The sequence below is a fragment of the Pseudorca crassidens genome, chromosome 5 (assembly GCF_039906515.1).
Source record: "Pseudorca crassidens isolate mPseCra1 chromosome 5, mPseCra1.hap1, whole genome shotgun sequence".
Lineage (NCBI taxonomy): Eukaryota > Metazoa > Chordata > Mammalia > Artiodactyla > Delphinidae > Pseudorca > Pseudorca crassidens.
Window position 1 is genome coordinate 141,292,802 of NC_090300.1, and position 19,267 is coordinate 141,312,068.

Here is a 19,267-nt window from a genome sequence, read left to right on the forward strand (position 1 = left end):
TCTTCTTTGGAGAAATGTCTATTAAGGTCTTCTGTCCATTTTTCAATTAGGTTCTTTGGTTTTTTGTTGTTGAGTTGTATAAGCTGTTTGTATATTTTGGAGATTAAGCCCTTGTCTGCAGAATCATTTGCAAATATTTTCTCCCATTCTGTAGGTTGTCATTTCATTTTTTTTAATGGTTTCCTTTGCTGTGCAAAAGCTTGTAAATTTATTTTTGTTTTTATTTCTATTGCTTTGGGAGATTGACCTAAGAAAACATCAGCAGGCTTCCCTGGTGACGCAGTGGTTGAGAGTCTGCCTGCCGACGCAGGGGATGCAGGTTCGTGCCCCGGTCCAGGAAGATCCCACGTGCAGTGGAGCGGCTGGGCCTGTGAGCCGTGGCCACTGGGCCTGCGCGTCTGGAGCCTGTGCTCCACAGCGGGAGAGGCCACAACAGTGAGAGGCCTGCGTACCGCAAAAAAAAAAAAAAAAAAAAAAAATTGGCATGATTTATGCCAGAGAATGTTTTGCCTATGCTCTCTTCTAGGAGTTTTATGGTGTCATGTCTTGTTTGTCTTTAAGCCATTTTGAGTTTATTTTTGTGCATGGTATGAAGGTGTGTTCTAATTTCATTGATTTACATGCAGCTGTCCAACTTTCCCAGCACCACTTGCTAAAGAGACTTTTTCCCATTTTATATTCTTGCCTCCTTTGTTGAAGATTAATTGACCATAGGCATGTGGGTTAATTTCTGGGCTCTCTATTCTGTTCCATTGACCCATATGTCTTTTTTAATTTTTTAAACCAATACCACACTGTTTTGATTACTGTAGCTTTGCAGTATTGTCTGAAGTCTGGGAGAGTTATGCCTTCTGCTTTTTTTTCCTCAGGATTGCTTTGGCAATTCTGGGTCTTTGATGGTTCCATATAAATTTTTGGATTATTTCTTCTGGTTCTGTGAAAAATATCATGAGTATTTTCACAGGGATAGTATTTAATCTGTAGATTGCTTTGGGTAGTATTGCCATTTTAACAAGAAAGAAAGCAAGAGAAAAGATGTGGTTTTATTTATAATTCAGGTAAAAATAAAAAGCACAGATAATGAACACTATTTTATTTAACTTTTTTTAATTTAAAATTTGAAAAAGACAGCATATCTCACTTTATCAAGCAATTTGTTTAAACCTAGAAGTTAAAGAATACGTTGGAAGGTGTTTAAAGATTGTTCAGATTAAGTTTGGCAGGAAGACAGTACTTATCTTTTGTCTAATTAATTTATAAATTAATTGACTGATGTGTAATAGTTATTAGCAAAGAGTAACACCACAGAGAATTTGATTATCATGGAGCAGAACCATGTTTTAAGTTTTACTTAGTGTTCCAGCTTGTTTCAATCTGATTCATTGGCAATAGGTTCTTTGTTTACTTCCCTGAGTTATAAATACTTTGTATTCTTAGTTTCTACTGGGAGGAAAGAACAGAAATGTGTAACACAGAGCTTGAATGGGAAAAGGATTATAGGTCATGTGACTGGCATTAGTTATTCTTTTTTTAAAAATTATTCCCACATTTCTGATTTCATACATTTCTGAATCAAGGAAAGAACTTACATAATTTTATTCCCACAGAAATCATGCTTTTTACCCCTATCACTAGGTATTCCAGAACAGTGGCTGATAAGTAGTATTGCTTAAATGTTTGCATACATGAAGAAGTTAATGAGGCTGACCTTTTTTTCATGAGTTTATTGGCCACATGATTTTTTCTTTCTTTTAATAAATTTATTCATTTATTTATCTCTGGCCGCATTGGATCTTCGTTGCTGCACGCTGGCTTTCTCTAGTTGCGGTGAGCGGCAGCTACTCTTGGTTGCGGTGCGTGGGCTTCTCATTGTGGTGGCTTCTCTTGTTGTGGAGCACGGCCTCTAGCTATGTGGGCTTCAGTAATTGTGGCACACGGGCTCAGTAGCTGTGGCTTGTGGGCTCTAGAGCGCAGGCTCAGTAGTTGTGGTGCACAGGCTTAGTTGCTTCACGGCATGTGGGATTTTCCTGGACCAGGGATTGAACCCGTGTCCTCTGCATTGGCAGGCCAGGGAAGTCCCTGATTTTTTCTTTCTTTTCTGAATTGTCTATTCATATTTTGACCTACTTTTCTTCTGAAATGTTATTTTTCTTACTGACCTGTGTGAGTGCTCTTATATGTACACTTCATGTCATTATGTGAATTTTTCCTAACTGGTCTTTTTTCTCTTTTAACTTATAGAAAAATGTAATGTATTGAAGGTTTTTACTTTTTCCATCAATATTTTCTTCATGATTTTTGTCAGTGTCATGTTTTAAAAGTTTCACCATCCAACAGTTACATATTATCTATATCTTCTTGTGGTATTATGATGTCATTATTTACTTTCATATCTTTATACCTTTGGTATTTACTTCCTTTTGAGGTGCTTATTGGTAATATAATTTTTTTAAATTAATTATCTTTGGCTGTGTTGGGTCTTCGTTGTTGCACGCAGGATTCCTCTAGCTGTGGTGAGCAGGGGCTACTCTTCGTTGCGGTGCGTGGGCTTCTTATTGCAGTGGCTTCTCTTTTTGCAGAGCATGGGCTCTAGGCACATGGGCTTCAGTAGTTGTGGTGCACGGGCTTAGTTGCTCCGCAGCATGCAGGATCTTCCTGGACCAGGGCTCGAACCCGTGTCCCCTGAATTGGCAGGTGGATTCTTCCTTGCTGAATTCTTACATATACACATGGGTCCAATTATGGATTTTATATTTATTTAATTGACCTGTCTCTTTTGGCACTACTACCACACTTTTAATTTTCATATAATACTATCTCACATCTGGTTTGTATTACTTTGTTTTTCAAGATGTTATTGAATATCGTAACATATTTATTCTTCCATGTGAACCTTAGATCTAAAGAAAATATTACATTAAGCTGTGCATGGAACAAAGTTAAATGTTAAAATTTAAAAATTAATGAGAACTGATATCTTTACGCTTGAGTCTATATATAATAACATGGCATTTTCCTCAACTTTAAAAAGTATTTCTAAATGTTTTATAGATTTCCTTAAATGTCTTGCAGATGTTTTATTAACAAGTTTTATTAAAATTATTCATTGTATTTTATAGTTTTATTTCTATTGTGAATGGAAACACTGATAAAATTAAATCTATTGTTTAGAAAGCTATTTTTACAGATCTATATATATAACAGGCTATTTTATTGAAGTGCCTTTATAGTTATAATAGTTTTTTTATTCAGTTGATTTTCTTGGGTTTCAAGGTTTTCAATCATATTATCTGCTAATAATGATAATTTTATGTCTCCTTTTGCAGTGTTTATACCTAATATAGGGAACAGAAACTCAGATTAGTTTCAGTGGAAAACTTGTTAGGATGCATCTAGACAAGATGCAAGGGAAGTCTAGGGATTTTTATTTTCCTCACCTACTCTCACAGTCCCCATGATCTCTGCATGCTGTGCAAACGGATCTATATCCTTTTCCCTTAGCATGAACCCATGGAAGGGGTCCTGGATTGGATTATCACTATGTCAGATGGAACTACCCTCTTGGGTTATCATAGTTGAAGTACCTGATCTAATCAATCAGTTAAATCCAGATTAGAAGGGTTTCTTTTTTTTTTTTAATTTTTGAATTTTATTTTTTTATACAGCAGGTTTTTATTAGTTATCCACTTTATACATATTAGTGTATACATGTCAATCCCAATCTCCCAATTCATCACACTACCCCCCCCCCCCCGCCGCTGCTTTCCCCCCTTGGTGTCCATACGTTTGTTCTCTACATCTGTGTCTCAGTTTCTGTCCTGCAAACTGGTTCATCTGTACCATTTTTCTAGGTTCCACATATATGTGTTAATATACGATATTTGTTTTTATCTTTCTGACTTACTTCACTATGACAGTCTCTAGATTCATCCAGGTCTCTACAAATGACCCAATTTCGTTCCTTTTTATGGCTGAGTAATATTCCATTGTATATATGTACCACATGTTAATATCTGAAAATCAATGTAATATACCATATTAACAGAATAAAGGTCAAAACAACCACATGATTATCTCAGTAGATACAGAGAAAGCAACTGACAAAATACAACACCCTTTCCTGGTAAAGACACTCAGCAAACTGGGGATAGCAGGGAACTTCCTCCACCTGATAAAGAGCATTTATGAAAAACCAATGTCTTACAAACATCATACTTAACGGTGAAGGACTGAAAGGTTTCCTCCACGATCAGGAAAAGAAAAGGATGTCTGACCTTGGCACTTCTACTCAAAACCAGAGGATCTAATCTGGGCATTTGGGTAAAAAAAGAAATGGGACATTCAGATTGGAAAGGGAAACATAAAACTATATTTGCAGATAACATGATCTTGTATATAGAAAATCCTGAGGAATCTATCAAAACAAAAAACCCCCCAAACCACCAAAACCTTTTAGAGGTAATAAATGTCAGCAAGACTGCTAGATACAAAACAATACATAAAAATCAATTGTATTTCTATACACAAGCAATGAAGAACCTGAAATTAGGTTAAGAAAACAATTGCATTTACAACAACATCAAAAAGAATAAGATACTTATAAATTTAACAAAAGAAGTATTAGAATTGTACGTTGAAAACAATAAATATTGTTGAAAGAAGTTAAACAGGGTGTAAATAAATCAAAAGACTTCTCATGTTCATGAACTGGAAGACATAATATTATAAAGACGATAATACCCCCAAAATTGATTCTTTGTAATCCCTATCAAAATACAAGCTACCTTTGTTGGCAGAAGTTGACAAGCTGGTCCTAAAATTCATATGGAAATGCAAAGGACCTAGAATGGCCAAAAGAATTTTGAAAATGAAGATAAAAGTTACAGGACTCACACTTGACAATTTCAAAACTTACTATAAAGCTACAGTAATCAAAACAGTGAGGTACTGACATAAGAATAGACTTGAGAGTCCAGAAACCAACACATATCTATGGTCAATTTTTTTTTTTTTTTAAAGGAAAGAGGTGGCTGCGTTGGGTCTTTGCTGCCGTGCATGGGCTTTCTCTAGCTGCGGCGAGCGGGGGCTACTCTGCATTGAGGCACGCAGGCTTCTCATTGCAGTGGCTTCTCATTGCGGAGCACGGGCTGTAGGTGCGCAGGCTTCAGTAGTTGTGGCATGTGGGCTCAGTAGTTGTGGTGCACGGGCTTAGCTGCTTTGCAGCATGTGGGATCTTCCCGGACCAGGGATCGAACCCGAGTCCCCTGCACTGACAGGTGGATTCATAACCACTGCACCACCAGAGAAGTCCCTATGGTCAATTTTTGACAAGGATGCCAAGACAATTCAGTGGGGAAAAAAATAGATTTCTTGACAAATGGTGCTGGGACGACTGGATATCTACATAGAACAGAATGAAGTTAGATTCCCTACTTCACACCATATAAAAAATTAACTCAAAATTGATTATAGACATAAATCTAATAGCTAAAACTCTTTTTAAAAAAACCATAGGAGTAAAATATTCATGACCTTTGGATTAGGCAGTGGTTCCTTAGATAGGACACCAAAAGCTCAAGCAACAGGGACTTCCCTGGCTGTCCAGTGGTTAAGACTCCATGCTCCCAATGCAGGGGGCACGGGTTCGATCCCTGATTTGGGAACTAAGATCCCTCATGCTGCATGGTGTGGCCAAAAACAAACAAAACTCACGCGACAGAAGAAAAAAATAGATAAACTGGTCTACATCAAAACTTAAAACTTTTTCTACTGCAAATTACACCATCAAGATGGTGAAAAGACAACCCACACAGAATGGGGGAAAATACTTGCAAATCATATATCTGAAAAGAGACTTATATGCCAAATATACAAAGAACTCTCACAGCTCAATAGTAAAAAGACAAATAATCAAATTAAATAATTGGCAAAAGATCAGCATAGATATTTCTCCAAAGATGATATATCAATACAAATGGCCAATAAACATAAAAAGATGCTCAATACCATCAGTTATTAGGAAAATTAGAATCAAAATCACAAGATACCACTTCACACCCACTAGGATGACTATAATAAAAAAGGTGGACAATTACAGGTGGTGACAAGGATGTGGAGAAGCTGGAAACTTGTGCATTACTGGTGGGAATGTAAAATGGTGCAGATGCTTTAGAAAACATTTTGCAGTTCCCCTAAAGGTTAAACACAGAGCCATCATATGATCCTGCAATTCTATTCCTAGATGTATATCTAAGAGAAATAAAAACATATGTCCATACAAAACCTTGTACATGAATGTTCATAGCAGAATTTTTTCTTAATAGCGAAAAAGTGAAAACAGTTCAAATGTCTGTTAACTGATGAATGAATAAACACAATGTGGTATGTCTATACAATGGAATATTATTTTGCAATAAACAGTAATGAGGTACTAGGGAGATCAGCCAAGATGGTACAGTAGAAAGACCCTGAGCTCACCTCCTCTCATGGGCACACAAAAATTACAACTATTTACAGAACAGTCATTGATGAAAAAGACCTGAACCTACCAGAAAAGATCTTCTGCAACTAAAGATATTAAGAAGGAACCACAACAAGATGGGTGGGAGGGGCAGAGTTGCAATACAGTCAGGTCCCATACCCTGGGGTGGGTGACCCACAAATGTGAGAATAATTACAATTGCAGAGGTCCTCCTAAGGGAGGGAGGGGTCTGAGCCCCACTGTGGGCTCCGCAGTGCCTATGCTGGGAAAATGAGCCCCCAGAACGTTTGGCTTTGAAGGCCAGCGGGGCTTACTTTGAGGAGTCCCAGAGGGCTGGGGGAAATGGAGACTGCTCTCTTAAAGGGCACACACAAAAGCTCACACTCCAGGATCCAGGGCAGAAGCAGTAATTTGAAAGGAGCCTGGGTCAGACCCACCTGCTGATCTCAGAGAGTCTCCCAGAGAGGCGGGAGGCAACTGGAGCTCACCCTGTGGACACCGACACAGGCAGCAGCCATTTGGGGAGCTCTTTCTGCCACATGGATACTGCTGCTGGGAAGCAGCATTTTGGAATCCTCCCTCTAGTTTCAGGACCCAGCCCTGCCCCACCCAATAGCCTGAAGGCACCAGTACTGGGAGGCCTCAGGCCAAACAACTAACTGGGTGGGGACACAGCCCCACCCACCAGCAGACAGGCTGCCCTAAGTCCCCCTGACCCCACAGCCACCCCTGGACATATAGCCCTGCTTACCAGGGGGTGCAGAACCTGGCCCCATAAACCAGTGTGCAGGCACTAGACTTGGGATCCCCCAGGACACAGCTCCACCTACCAAGGCACCAGCCCTGGAATCTCTGGCCTCTCTGCCAGCGATCCTGCTCTAGCCTTACCCACCAGCAGGCAGACAACAGCCCAGGACAAGCACAGACTGCAGACCCAGCCCGCCCACCAGCAGGCTGGCACCAGCCCTGGGGCTGGCTGGGCCCTGGACCCACCACTGGCAGGCTAACACGAGCTTCAGGACACTCCAGATCCTGCGGCCAGCTGTATCAGGGACTGGCCCCACGTACCAGCAGTCCGACATCAGCTCTGCTTGCCAGTGGGAAAGCACCAGCCCTGGGGTCTCCTGGACCCCAACGCTGCCCACCAGTGAGCCAGTACTAGCCCCAAGGCCCCCCGGGGTTCCACAGCCAGCTGATTTATTACACTGCCCTGCCAGCCAGTGGCCAGCAGCCTCTGCACAAGACAGGGCCTGCAGCCAACCAGACCGAGGGCCAAGCAAGCCTACCAGATGACCCACAGTCATCAATCTGCCACAACAGGCCCCACACAGCCCACAGAGGGGGCACCCCTAGAGCATACAGCTCGGGTGACCAGAGGGGAGTGCCCTGCTGGGACACACAGGATGTCACCTACAAAAGGCCACTTCTATAAGGTTGGGAAACATAACCAACTCACCAGATACATAAAAATAAAGACAGCAAGTTAGGCAAAATTAGGAGACAGAGGAACATATTCCAAGCAAAGAAGCAAGATAAAATCCCAGAAGAACTAAGTGAAGCGCAGACAGGTAATCTACCCAAGAAAGAGGTCAGGGTAATGGTCAGAAAGATGATTAAAGAACTTTGGAGAAGAATGGATACACAAGGTGAGAAGTTAGAAGTTTTTAACAGAGTTGGAAAATATAAAAAACAGAGATGAATACAATAACGGAAATCAATAATATAGTAGAAGGCATCAACAGTAGACTAAATTATAAAGGAACAGATCAGTGAACTGGAACACAAAGTAGTGCAAATCAATGCTGCTGAACAGAAAAACAATAAAAGAATGAAAAGAAATGAGGACAGTTTAAGAGACCGTTGGGACAACATCAACATACTACTACTTGCATTATAGGGTTCCCAGAAGAAGAGACAGAGACAGGGACTGAGTACATATTTAAAGACACAATAGCTGAAAACTTCCCTAATCTGGAAAAGGAAATAGTCATCCAATCAAGGAAGTGCAGAGCAGCCCCAAAAAGATTAATCCAAAGAGGAACACACTGTAACATACTGTAATTAAAATGGCAAAAATTAAAGATAAAGAGAGAATATTAAAAGCAGCAAGGGAAAAGCAACAAGTTACATAGAAGGGAACTCCCATAAGGCTATCAATCAGCAGACTTTTCAAAGGAAACTCTGCAGACCAGAGTGGAGTGGCATGATATATTTAAAATGATAAAAGGAAAAAACCTACAACCAAGAATACTCTACCCAGCAAGGCTTTCATTCAGATTTGATGGAGATGTCAAAATTTTACAGACAAGCAAAAGCTAAAAGAGTTCACCACCACCAAACCAGCTTTACAAAAATGTTAGAGCGACTTCTCTAAGCAAAAAAGAAAAGGTCACAACTAGAAATGTGAACATTACAACAGGAAAAATCTCATTGGTAAAGGCAAATATGCAGTAAAGGTAGTAAATCATCCATGCACAAAGCTAGTAGGGAAGGTTAAAGACAAATGTAATAAAATCATCTATATCCACAATAGGCAGTTAAGGGATACACAAAATAATTGTATGTAAAATATGATGTCAAAAACAGTAATTGTGAGGGGAGGAGAGTACAAATGCAGGGTTGTTAAAATGCATTGCAATTCAGAGATCAACTTAAAACAATCACATACATATATAGATTGCTATATATAAACATCATGGTAACCACAAACCAAAAATAATAGATATGCACCCAAAAAAGAGAAAAGAATCCAAACATAACACTAGAGAGACTCATCAAATCACAAGAGAAGAAAACAAAAGAAGGAAAAAGGCCTACAAAACAACTCCAAGACAATTTTAAAAAACTGCAGTAAGAACGTACATATCAATAATTAAATGTAAACGGACTAAATTCTCCAATCAAAAGACATATAGTGGCTGAATGGATACAAAAGTAACACCCAGATATATGCTGCCTACAAGAGACTCATTTCAGATCTAAAGACACACACAGACTGAAAGTAAGGGGATAGAAAAAGGTATTCCATGCAAATGGAAATCAAAAGAAAGATGGGGTAGCAATACTTCTTTTTAAAAAATACATTTATTTATTTATTTTATTTTTGGCTTCTCTTGTTGTGGAGCACGGGCTCTAGGCACACGGGCTCAGTAGTTGTGCCTCGTGGGCTCTAGAGCACAGGCTCAGTAGTTGTGGTGCATGGACTTAGTTGCTCCATGGCATGTGGGATCTTCCTGGACCAGGGATCAAACCCACGTCCCCTGCATTGGCAGGCGGATTCTTAACCACTGTGCCACCAGGGAAGTCCCAATAATTATATCAGTCAAAACAGACGGATAGAGACAAAGACGGACATTACATAATGATCAAGGGATCAATCCAAGAAGAAGATATAACAATTGTTTATTAACAATTGTTAATAAATACACACAAACACACACACACACCCAACACAGGCCACAGCAGTGGTCAGAAAAGAAAAAGAAATAAAAGGAATCCAAACTGGAAAGGAAGAAGTAAAACTGTCACTGTTTGCTGGTAACATGATATTATACCTAGAAAATCCTAAAGATGCCTCCAAAAAACTACTAGAGCTCACAATGAATTCAGTAAAGTTGCAGGATATAAAATTAACATAAAGAAATCTGTTGCATTTCTATACACTAACAACAAACTATCTGAAAGAGAAATTAAAGAAACAATCCCATTTGCAATCACATTAAAAAGAATAAAATACCTAGGAATGAGGCTACCTAAGGAAGTAAAAGACCTGTACTTAGAAAACTATAAGACATTGATGAAAGAAACTGACGATGACACAGATAAAAAGATACACCATGCTCATGGATTCAAAGAATTAATATTGTTAAAATGATAATACATCATGATAATACAATCTACAGATAATGATAATACAATCTACAGATAATACAATCTACAGGCAATCTACAGATTCAATGTAATCTCTATCAAAATACCAATGGCATGTTTCACAGAACTAGAACAAATAAATTTAAAAATTTTATGGAAACACAAAAGATCCTGAATAGCCAAAACAATCTTGAGAAAGAAGAACAGAAGAATCATGCTTCCTGACTTAAGACTATACTACAAAGCTACAGTATTCAAAAACAGTATGGTACTGACACAAAAACAGACACATAGCTCAATGGAATGGAATAGAAAGCCCAGAAATAAACCTACCCACTTATGGTCAATTAATCTACAACAAAGGAGGCAAGAATATACAATGGAGAAAAGACAATCCTTCAATAAGTGGTGCTGGGAAAACTGGACAGTTACATGTGAAAAAATAAAATGAGGACATTTTCTAATACTACATACAAAAAAAAAACTCAAAATGGATTAAAGACCTAAATGTAAGATCTGAAACCATAAAACTCCTAGAAAACATATGCAAACACTCTTTGACATAAGTCATAGCAATATTTTTTTGGATCTGTCCCCTAAGGCAAAGAAAAAACAGCAAAAATAAACAAATGGGGCCTAATTAAACTTAAAAGCTTTTGCACAGCCAAGGAAACCAATAAAATGAAAATACAATGTACTGAATGGGAGAATATATTTGCAAATGATATGACTAATAAAGGGATAATATCCAACATACATAAACGGCTCACACAACTCAACATGAAAAAAACAAAAAACCTGATTTAAAAAATGGACATAAGACCTGAATAGACATTTTTTCCAAATAAGACATACAGACAGCCAACAGGAACATGAAAAGATGCTCAATGTCATTAATCATCAGAGAAAATGCAAATCAAAACTACAATGAGATATTACCTCACACCTGTCAGAATGGTTGTTATCAAAAAGACAATAAATAACAAGTATTGTGAGGGTGTGGAGAAAACAACGAGGTATCACCTCACATCTATCAGAATGGCTATCATCAAAAAGTCTACAAATAACAAAAGTTGTAGAGGATGTGGAGAAAAGGGAACCCTCGTACACTGTTGGTGGGAATGTAAATTGGTGCAGCCACTGTGGAAAACAGAATGGAGGTTCCTCAAAAACTTAAAAATAGAACTGCCATACAATCCAGCAATTTCCCTCCTGGGTGTTTATCCGAAGTAAAAAAAACACGAATTCAAAAAGATATATACGCCCCTATATTCACTGCAGCATTTACAAAAGCCAAGATATGGAAGCAAATAAGTACCCATCTATACATGAATGGATAAAGAAGATGTGGTGTGTGTATATACACACACACACACATATATATGAACAATGGAATATTATTCAGCCATAAAAAATGGATTGTTACCATCTGCAACAACATGGATGGACTTAGAGGGTATTATGCTTAGTGAAATAAGTTCAGAAACACAAATACTATATGTTAATCACTTATATGTACAATCTAAAAAGCAAAACTAGTGAATATAACAAAAAAGAAAAAAGACTCACAGATATAGAGAACAAACTAGTAGTTACCAGTGGGGAGAGGGAAATGGAGAGTGGCAAAAGAGGGGCAGGGGATTAAGAGGTACAAACTACTATGCATAAAATAAATAAGCTAGAATATAAAGCTTGATATATTATATGGCACAGGGAACATAGCCAATATTTTATAATACCTATAAATGGAGTATAACCTTTAAAAATTGTGAATCAATATGTTGTCTGTATACCTTAAACCTATATAATATTGTAAATCAACTATACATCAATAAAATCAGCCAACTTATAAAACAAAAATAAAATGACTATTGAAAAAATAATATCTACTTTACAAGCTTCTGATAATGAGAACATGAAATAAGCTATGTAAAGTTTATAGCATAAGACACCTGGCACATAATAAGTACTCAATAAAGTTATTTTACTTATTGTGGTAGAAGATTTTTCTAACTTCCATGTAGTCTATTCAAATATAAATAAAAGCTGCCACGGAATATATTTATATCCATATTCTAGAATGGATTTAGGTCTGCATGCCCAGGAATGCAGGCAGTTCATTTCCATTTGATAGTCCAAACAAAAACATCTGGCTCTGGTATCTGAAAGAAACTGCATGAAGTTTTTTTTAAGTTAAGAGTGTTCTATTTGTAGATCACAAACCCTTATCTCCAGCTTTTTACTCTATAAAGAAAATGCATGTGTGAACTAACCATTTGGAATCCTCTCGTAAAAGGTGGTCGTTACCCACTAATTAAAAATACATCTAAACTATTAGGTATAAAATAAGCTACAAGGATATATTGTACAACACAGGGAATATAGCCAATATTTTATAATAATTATAAATGGAATATAACCTTTAAAAATTGTGAATCACTATATTATACACCTGTAACTTATATAATGTGGTACATCAACTATACTTCAATAAAATTTTTGTGAACTAATAACCTATTGAGTGACAACTTAAGACTCTACAGTTTTTTTAATTCAAGTACTTTATGTATTCCTATGTATATATTCAAACACTATATAAATAAAATGCAGTAATATACATATATACATATATTACTGCATTTAATTCTCATGATGTTCTTATGAATAAGTATCATTGGTCCCATTTTACAAATGAGAAAACTGTGGCTTATGGAATTCAGTTATCTTGCTTAGGGTTACACAAGAAATAAGTATCCCAGTGCCCTAGTTCTTAGTACAATGCCCCACATATTAAACTATTTAATAAATAATTGTGGAATTAATGACTGTTAGAATAAATTAATTTAAAAAATACATCTAAAAATGTAAAAAAAAACAAAACCAAAATACTTATGAGGGAGGGGGAGGGAAAGGCCAAGACAGAAGGAGCACGACGCGGCTGATAGGAGGAGACTAAGAGGCGGCGCTGCACTTGACAACCAGCATGCCAAGATGTCAGAAGAGGCAGAAGTAGATGGGAGAGAGAGACTCAGAGAGACAGAGAGCCAAAGAGGGCAAGAGACTGGACTCTAAGAGACCCCTGGACTGACAGCTCTATGCAGTTCAGAACCAGAACGACTATGGCTGAACCCGGGTTCATGGTGACATGGCAAAGCACTGATACTAACCTCTTATTCAGAATGTCCCAACAGGTATCAATGTTAAGGTACCAGAAAGAACCAAAACCAAAGCCCTGCTCTAGACTTTGTGGAAAGACTTACTGTCCTGCTGTGGAAAAAAACTGTAAAACCCCACATTGTCACGTGGTAGTGCATTTGTAGGTGGTGCACAGACAGGCAGAAAGTGTGCACCTGTCCTTTGCTTGGTTGTGGGAACTAAGTAATTCATTTCTAGGTTTGTTGAGGATTTGTCAGTAGCTGCCTCAAATGCAATGAGTGATGGATGGCTCACCCTAAAAAGGAATTCCCCATTTCAGGAATGTCAGTTTAATGATTCCTTACTTTGTAGCCATTTTGCTCCTTGAGGGTAGTTTTTTGGTGAAGCTCAGTGTCATTCACTGGGAAACAGTTTGATTGATTCTTACTTTGTGAATTGCCATTTTAATCCAGGGAAAAACTAGTTATCTTCAAATGAGTTAGAACTAAGCTGGGATGGATATACTGAGATTAGACTGACTCACACTTCAAACATCTCATCATTTCCCTTCCCAACTGCTTCTTTTTAGTTTTCTTGGACAGCTTTGGAAAGTAACTATGGGACTGAATAAATCTTAAAATATGCTACCCCTCCCCCCCCCCAAATAAAGCAGTTATGAGGTAGTGACAAACGTTACAATGCAAATGAACCTTAAATACATTATGCTAAGTGAGAGAAGCCAGTCACAAAAGACCACACAATATATGATTCCATTCACATGAAATACCCAGAATACACAAACCTATGCAGACAGAAAGTAAATTAGTGGTTGCTTGGGGCTGAAGAGGAAGAGACTGACTGCTAATGGCTTCAGGCTTTCTTTTTAGTGAAGAAAATAATCTAAACTTAGATTTTGGTGATGGTTCCACATCTCTGTGAGTGTACTAAAACTATCAAATTGCATACTTTACATGGGTAAATTTTATGGTCCATGAATTATATTTCAATAAAGATGTTAACAAAGACATCTTTTGGGTATGACATAATCTATGACTCTGTGCTTTTCTATACGTTTGAAATTTCCAAAATAAAAGGTTAAAATAATATATACCTTATGGCATCCATCAAGATGATCCTCAATAGAGTTGATACTTGACCTTTGACCTTTTTCCACCTTCATCCTTTCTCCCATTCTGATGCCTGGAATGCGGATGTGATGGCTGGAGCTCGCTGCTACTATCTTAGAACATGAAGACAAGGGTCACACCCTAGAAAAGGCATCACAGTGCGCTGGAAGTAGCCTGGATCTCTAAGAACATCTTGGCTCTGAGCTGCTACGCCAGCTCTGGACTACCTACCTGTGGACATTTATACGAGTCCTGTTTAAGCCACTCTTCACTTTGGGTCTCCCTTACTCACAGCTAAACCTAATCCTAACTGATAATGTCGTATTTTTATATTAGGGCTATGCTGGTTTCATAAAATAAATTAGAAGGCTTTTCATCCTTCTCTATATCCTGCAAAAGGTTAAATAACAGAGGAACTATCTAATCTTTAAAGCTTTGATAGAAACCTGCCATAAAACCATCTGGGGCCTGGCACCTTTTCAGTGATACTTCTTTGGCAGTTTTTTCAATTTCTTCCATAGGCTATCATTTTATTCTGGTACCCCATCTTTTCTGGAGTCACTCTGCATTTTATCGACATTTGCAAATTTATTAGCAGGAAATGCACATACTGTAATATTATAACTCTTATCAGGTTCCTTTTAATATGAAATTGTTCCTAGTGTTACATATTTTTCTCCCTTCACTTCATTTTGTTCTATTAAAGATCAGCCGGTTGAATTAGGCTTTTCAAAGTATAAATTTGTGGACTTATTTATAAATTTCCAGTGTTTTAAATTTCATATCAATATTAATTGGTTCCTGCTTTTATCATGTTTATTTCCTATTTATTTTGCTTATCTAGAGTTTTAATTTGAATGCCTAACTCATTAGTCTTCATTCTCTCTGGTATAATAAAAACATTTAAGGCTATGAATTTTCCTCTGACTGCAGCACTGGCCATAGTGCAAAGCTCTTACTAAACAGTATGCTCATTTTCATTAAATCTAAAAGGGTCCATAAATGAAGTTTTAGTTTCCTCTTTGAAGAATGTAATAAAATTTACAAGTGGTTATACTGAATTTGATTTTCCTTTTAGTATCAATTTCTAATTTTATTGCATTATGATAGAGTATGTGGCTTGGGCAATTTCTACATGTTAACATTTTACTGAGTTTTTTTCTTTCATTGATTTTTGCAATTTTTCCATGGATTGAAAAGTATGTATTTTCTGTAAAATATAAAGGAACATGGTGGTGAACATTTTAGGAAGTAAATACTCAATTCTTAAACTTGTCTGCTCTTTTACTGTACTGGGTTTTGAATTTGAGTTTTCTTAATATATACTGATGTTGAAGCTATTTTAAAACAAAAATGAGTATTTAAGATTTTTATTTTTCTGCTCTTTTCTACCACTTTTCCACAGCTAAGTCTGAGCACACCCCTTTCTTGGTGTATCCAGCAGCAGTAGGTCTGGGTTGCTGGCCCAGCCTCCCCCAGGTGGCTGCTCATCTGAAGACAGAAAAAGCTCCTCCCACTTCTGTCACGTAAGACCCAGAGGTTGTGGTCTTAAAACTCTAATCCTTGATCGAGATGGGAGGCAGTGATCACATCCCCTGTCATGGGGCCCTTGCTGAACAAACCCCATCTCTCAGAAATCCTTTTCTCTGGAGCTGCTTCTTCATGGACCTTCACAGAGCCTCCTGCCACTACTGGACTTTGTCAAGGGAATCAAACAGAGGCCTCTCCTGGAGAAAGGACAGCTGATCCAGATGACAAGCAACCAAACATTCTAGTGTTATCTCAACCCTTGGTCTTCAACAAGCAGGTGCTCCCCCAAATCTGATGAGTTCTGAAGAAGCAGGCACAAATGATGTCTTTGTGTCTTTCCATCAGCCGCAATCCCCTCAACTTTAAATGGGGATAAGAGTTCCCTCCTCATAGTGTTGCTACACAATTAAGATAATACATGCATGGCACTCAGCACAGGGCCTGATCCAGAATAACAATGAATGCTCACAGAGCTCCTGCTCTCATTAGATGCACAGACATGGCCGGTATCTATCAACACTCCAGCAACTGAAACCATCTGCGTGGAGGCCCCTGAGTGGGAGCGGCCCAGCCCTCGGGGAGGGTGGCCTCCCTTGAGGAAGCAGTGTCTGCAGGTTTCAAGGATGTGTGGGAACCAGCACCAGACAAGAGTAGCACCATACTCACCAGCCCGCAGCAGCTCTCCTCCCAGAACACAGGATCAAAGGGCTGCGTCACAGCTGTCATCACAGAATTTATCTTGGTATTGACATTTCTCCCAGGAAAACATAACCAAATCGTTTAGATCTCTAGAACAGTTAGTGACAGTGAAAACCAGCCTGTTTTCCTTCCACTCTGGTCAGGGAGGTTTTACTGGGTAGGGCTGGGTCAGCTGGGTCCTGGGGTGGCTGGATGAGGTCAGCAACAGCTCCGGGGAGTGCTGGTCTACACCCGCTCTGGTGTTTGACCAGCTGGGCTCGGGAAAGGTTCTGGACCCATCAAGAATCTTGATGCAGAGGGTGGGCATGAAGATAAAGGAGCATTTCTTCATACTACATGCATGTGGACCTCGGGCTGTACGAGAGGCATGGGTGGGATTGGACCCTACGTCACAAGCTCCAGGGCAGGACAGGGCAGGGCTGCTGCAGCCCAGACACCCAGCAATCCCGTGCTCTGAAGATGACCCATTCCTTTCCCTCTCCGGTGACCGCGACACAGGTGAGAGGCTAGCTGTTCGGCTCACACATTCCTTGTGCTCAGCATGGTCTAGGTGGGGAGTAGGCCTGTTCCCGTCCAGCCACGGGAAGGGGCCCACATCCTCCCTGTCACATGACCACACCCTGCTGCAAAGGAGTTGGAAGTCAGTCCCCAGTCAGGTGGGCATGGCTCCACGGAAATGCAACCCTATTTCTGAACTCGGAAGGGAATCAGAGAGGGGCTGTGGAGAGCACTGGTGATCTGCCATAGCCCAAAGTGCCGCCAGTATGTGGGGGGTAATCTTACCCCAAAGGTCTTAAAGGTAATTCAGACTCAGGCTCCGGAATTATGAGCCTCAAGAAGGCAGAAATGACACCAGGGACCCACCTCCCCCCAGCTACCGGAGCAGGTAGGCTCCGGACATGAGCTCTGGGTGAAGACAGGCACAATATTTTGGCTTCTTTTTTAAACGTTTTATTTCTGATTGACGTCTCCACCTTTCCTGCGGAACTCACGATGCAGCTGAGAACCAGAGCAAGGCCCCATTTCTGCTGGAGCTCCAAGAGCCAGAAGGTGCTCCTGCCTAACCGGGCATTTCCCAAAAAAATGTACTGTTTTAGGTTCATGGCCTCTCTCCTTCACCTCCCCTTCCTCCTGCTGTAATGGGAGAACCTGACAACGGACACCCCCAGCTCCAGCCAGGGACTGCTGCTGCCCAAGATACCCAAACGTCCGAGTTTTCCTTAATAACTTATGGTGGAGGTGCCCGTCCAGGAAGCGCAAGGAAATGGCCCTCACTCGGGCCCCTCGAGGTTGAATAAAATGATAAAGGCGGCCGGGCTGCTGGCAGCTCTTCAGGTGATGATTATTCCCTCAGGAGAGGAAGGCCAGGCAGCGTGCACGGCGCGCGGCTTACTTCTGAGGTTAACTGTGGACCCAGAGAAACAGCAGGATGTGAAGGAAGAAGTGTGTTGTAACAGACCCACCGTACACGGCAAATCCCAACAGGAGGCGAGGGAGAAAATGGCTTCAGGCCAGACTACCTCCCCCGACCCCGCCAACGTAGGTCCCTCAGGTGGGATGGAGGTGGGCCAAGTTCATCAGGTCCAGGCCCCGCCCAGCACAGAGGGCTCTTCGCTGCTGGCCTGGGCCCGGGTCCCCTGCCACTCAGAACCCAGCCAACAACGACGGGCGTGGACACGTGTTTTTATCCCCGACAGAACCTAGCACTTAAGCGGACTCTGGGAAGACGGCAGCAGGCAACTTCACACCAGGTCCTGAGACTCAGAACTACTCCAGCACCAGCCGTGGTCACCAGATCCCCTCCCTCCTGGGAGGGCGAAGCATACTTTCCCCAGGTCCCCAGAAGTTCTGAAGTTATCACGACAAATGTTATAAAAGACAAGAGAGTGGGAAACACGCTGCGCATCTGCAGCGGCGCCGCAGCACCCTCCTTGGCGGGCGTCCGCCAACGTCATGAGCAACCAGCACGCCTGTCGCCACCCTGCGGGGTCGGGGAGCTGTCAGGAGCCCTGGCCACAACCGTCGGCCAGACGGGAGGTTTCCTTTGTCCCTGACCTCACTTTCCAGCAAAGCTCAGACTCCGTTACAACTGTGCTCTGAACCTAAGAAGGAGCAGGTTGGTCAGGAGTCACAGGAAATTTACTCTCTGGGAAACGATCTTGCCAGCGCCATGAAGAAATCCTGATGAATTTCAAAGGGAAGCTCTGACTAGAGGGGCCTCGAGGGAATGAGGAAGAAGGGTCAGACTCATTTCTGATACAGAACCATCAAGAGAGCGAGTTCGCTGCCGCCGGCTTCGGCTCCCGTAGGTCGGCACGGCTGCATCTCCCCCTGTTCCCGCCTACATCCTGCAGAGCTTCAGCGGGAAGTTCTCTGTGATGAGGTGCTCAGGGTGAAGCAGCACAACGATGTTCACCTCGAACTC

General features: G+C 40.4%; 1 protein-coding gene across 2 annotated transcripts in view; it reads right to left on the reverse strand.

Annotated features, from left to right (window-relative positions):
* Window positions 1–4,977: 4,977 nt before the first annotated feature.
* The window catches only part of VPS26C (VPS26 endosomal protein sorting factor C), a 62,927-nt gene continuing 48,637 nt past the window's right edge, over window positions 4,978–19,267 (reverse strand). For both annotated transcript variants that reach the window (XM_067739480.1, XM_067739478.1), the window contains exon 8: window positions 4,978–19,266. In XM_067739480.1, coding sequence (XP_067595581.1) covers window positions 19,184–19,266 — 83 coding nt within the window. In that variant the 3' untranslated portion in view covers window positions 4,978–19,183. The remainder of the gene's footprint in view (window position 19,267) is intronic.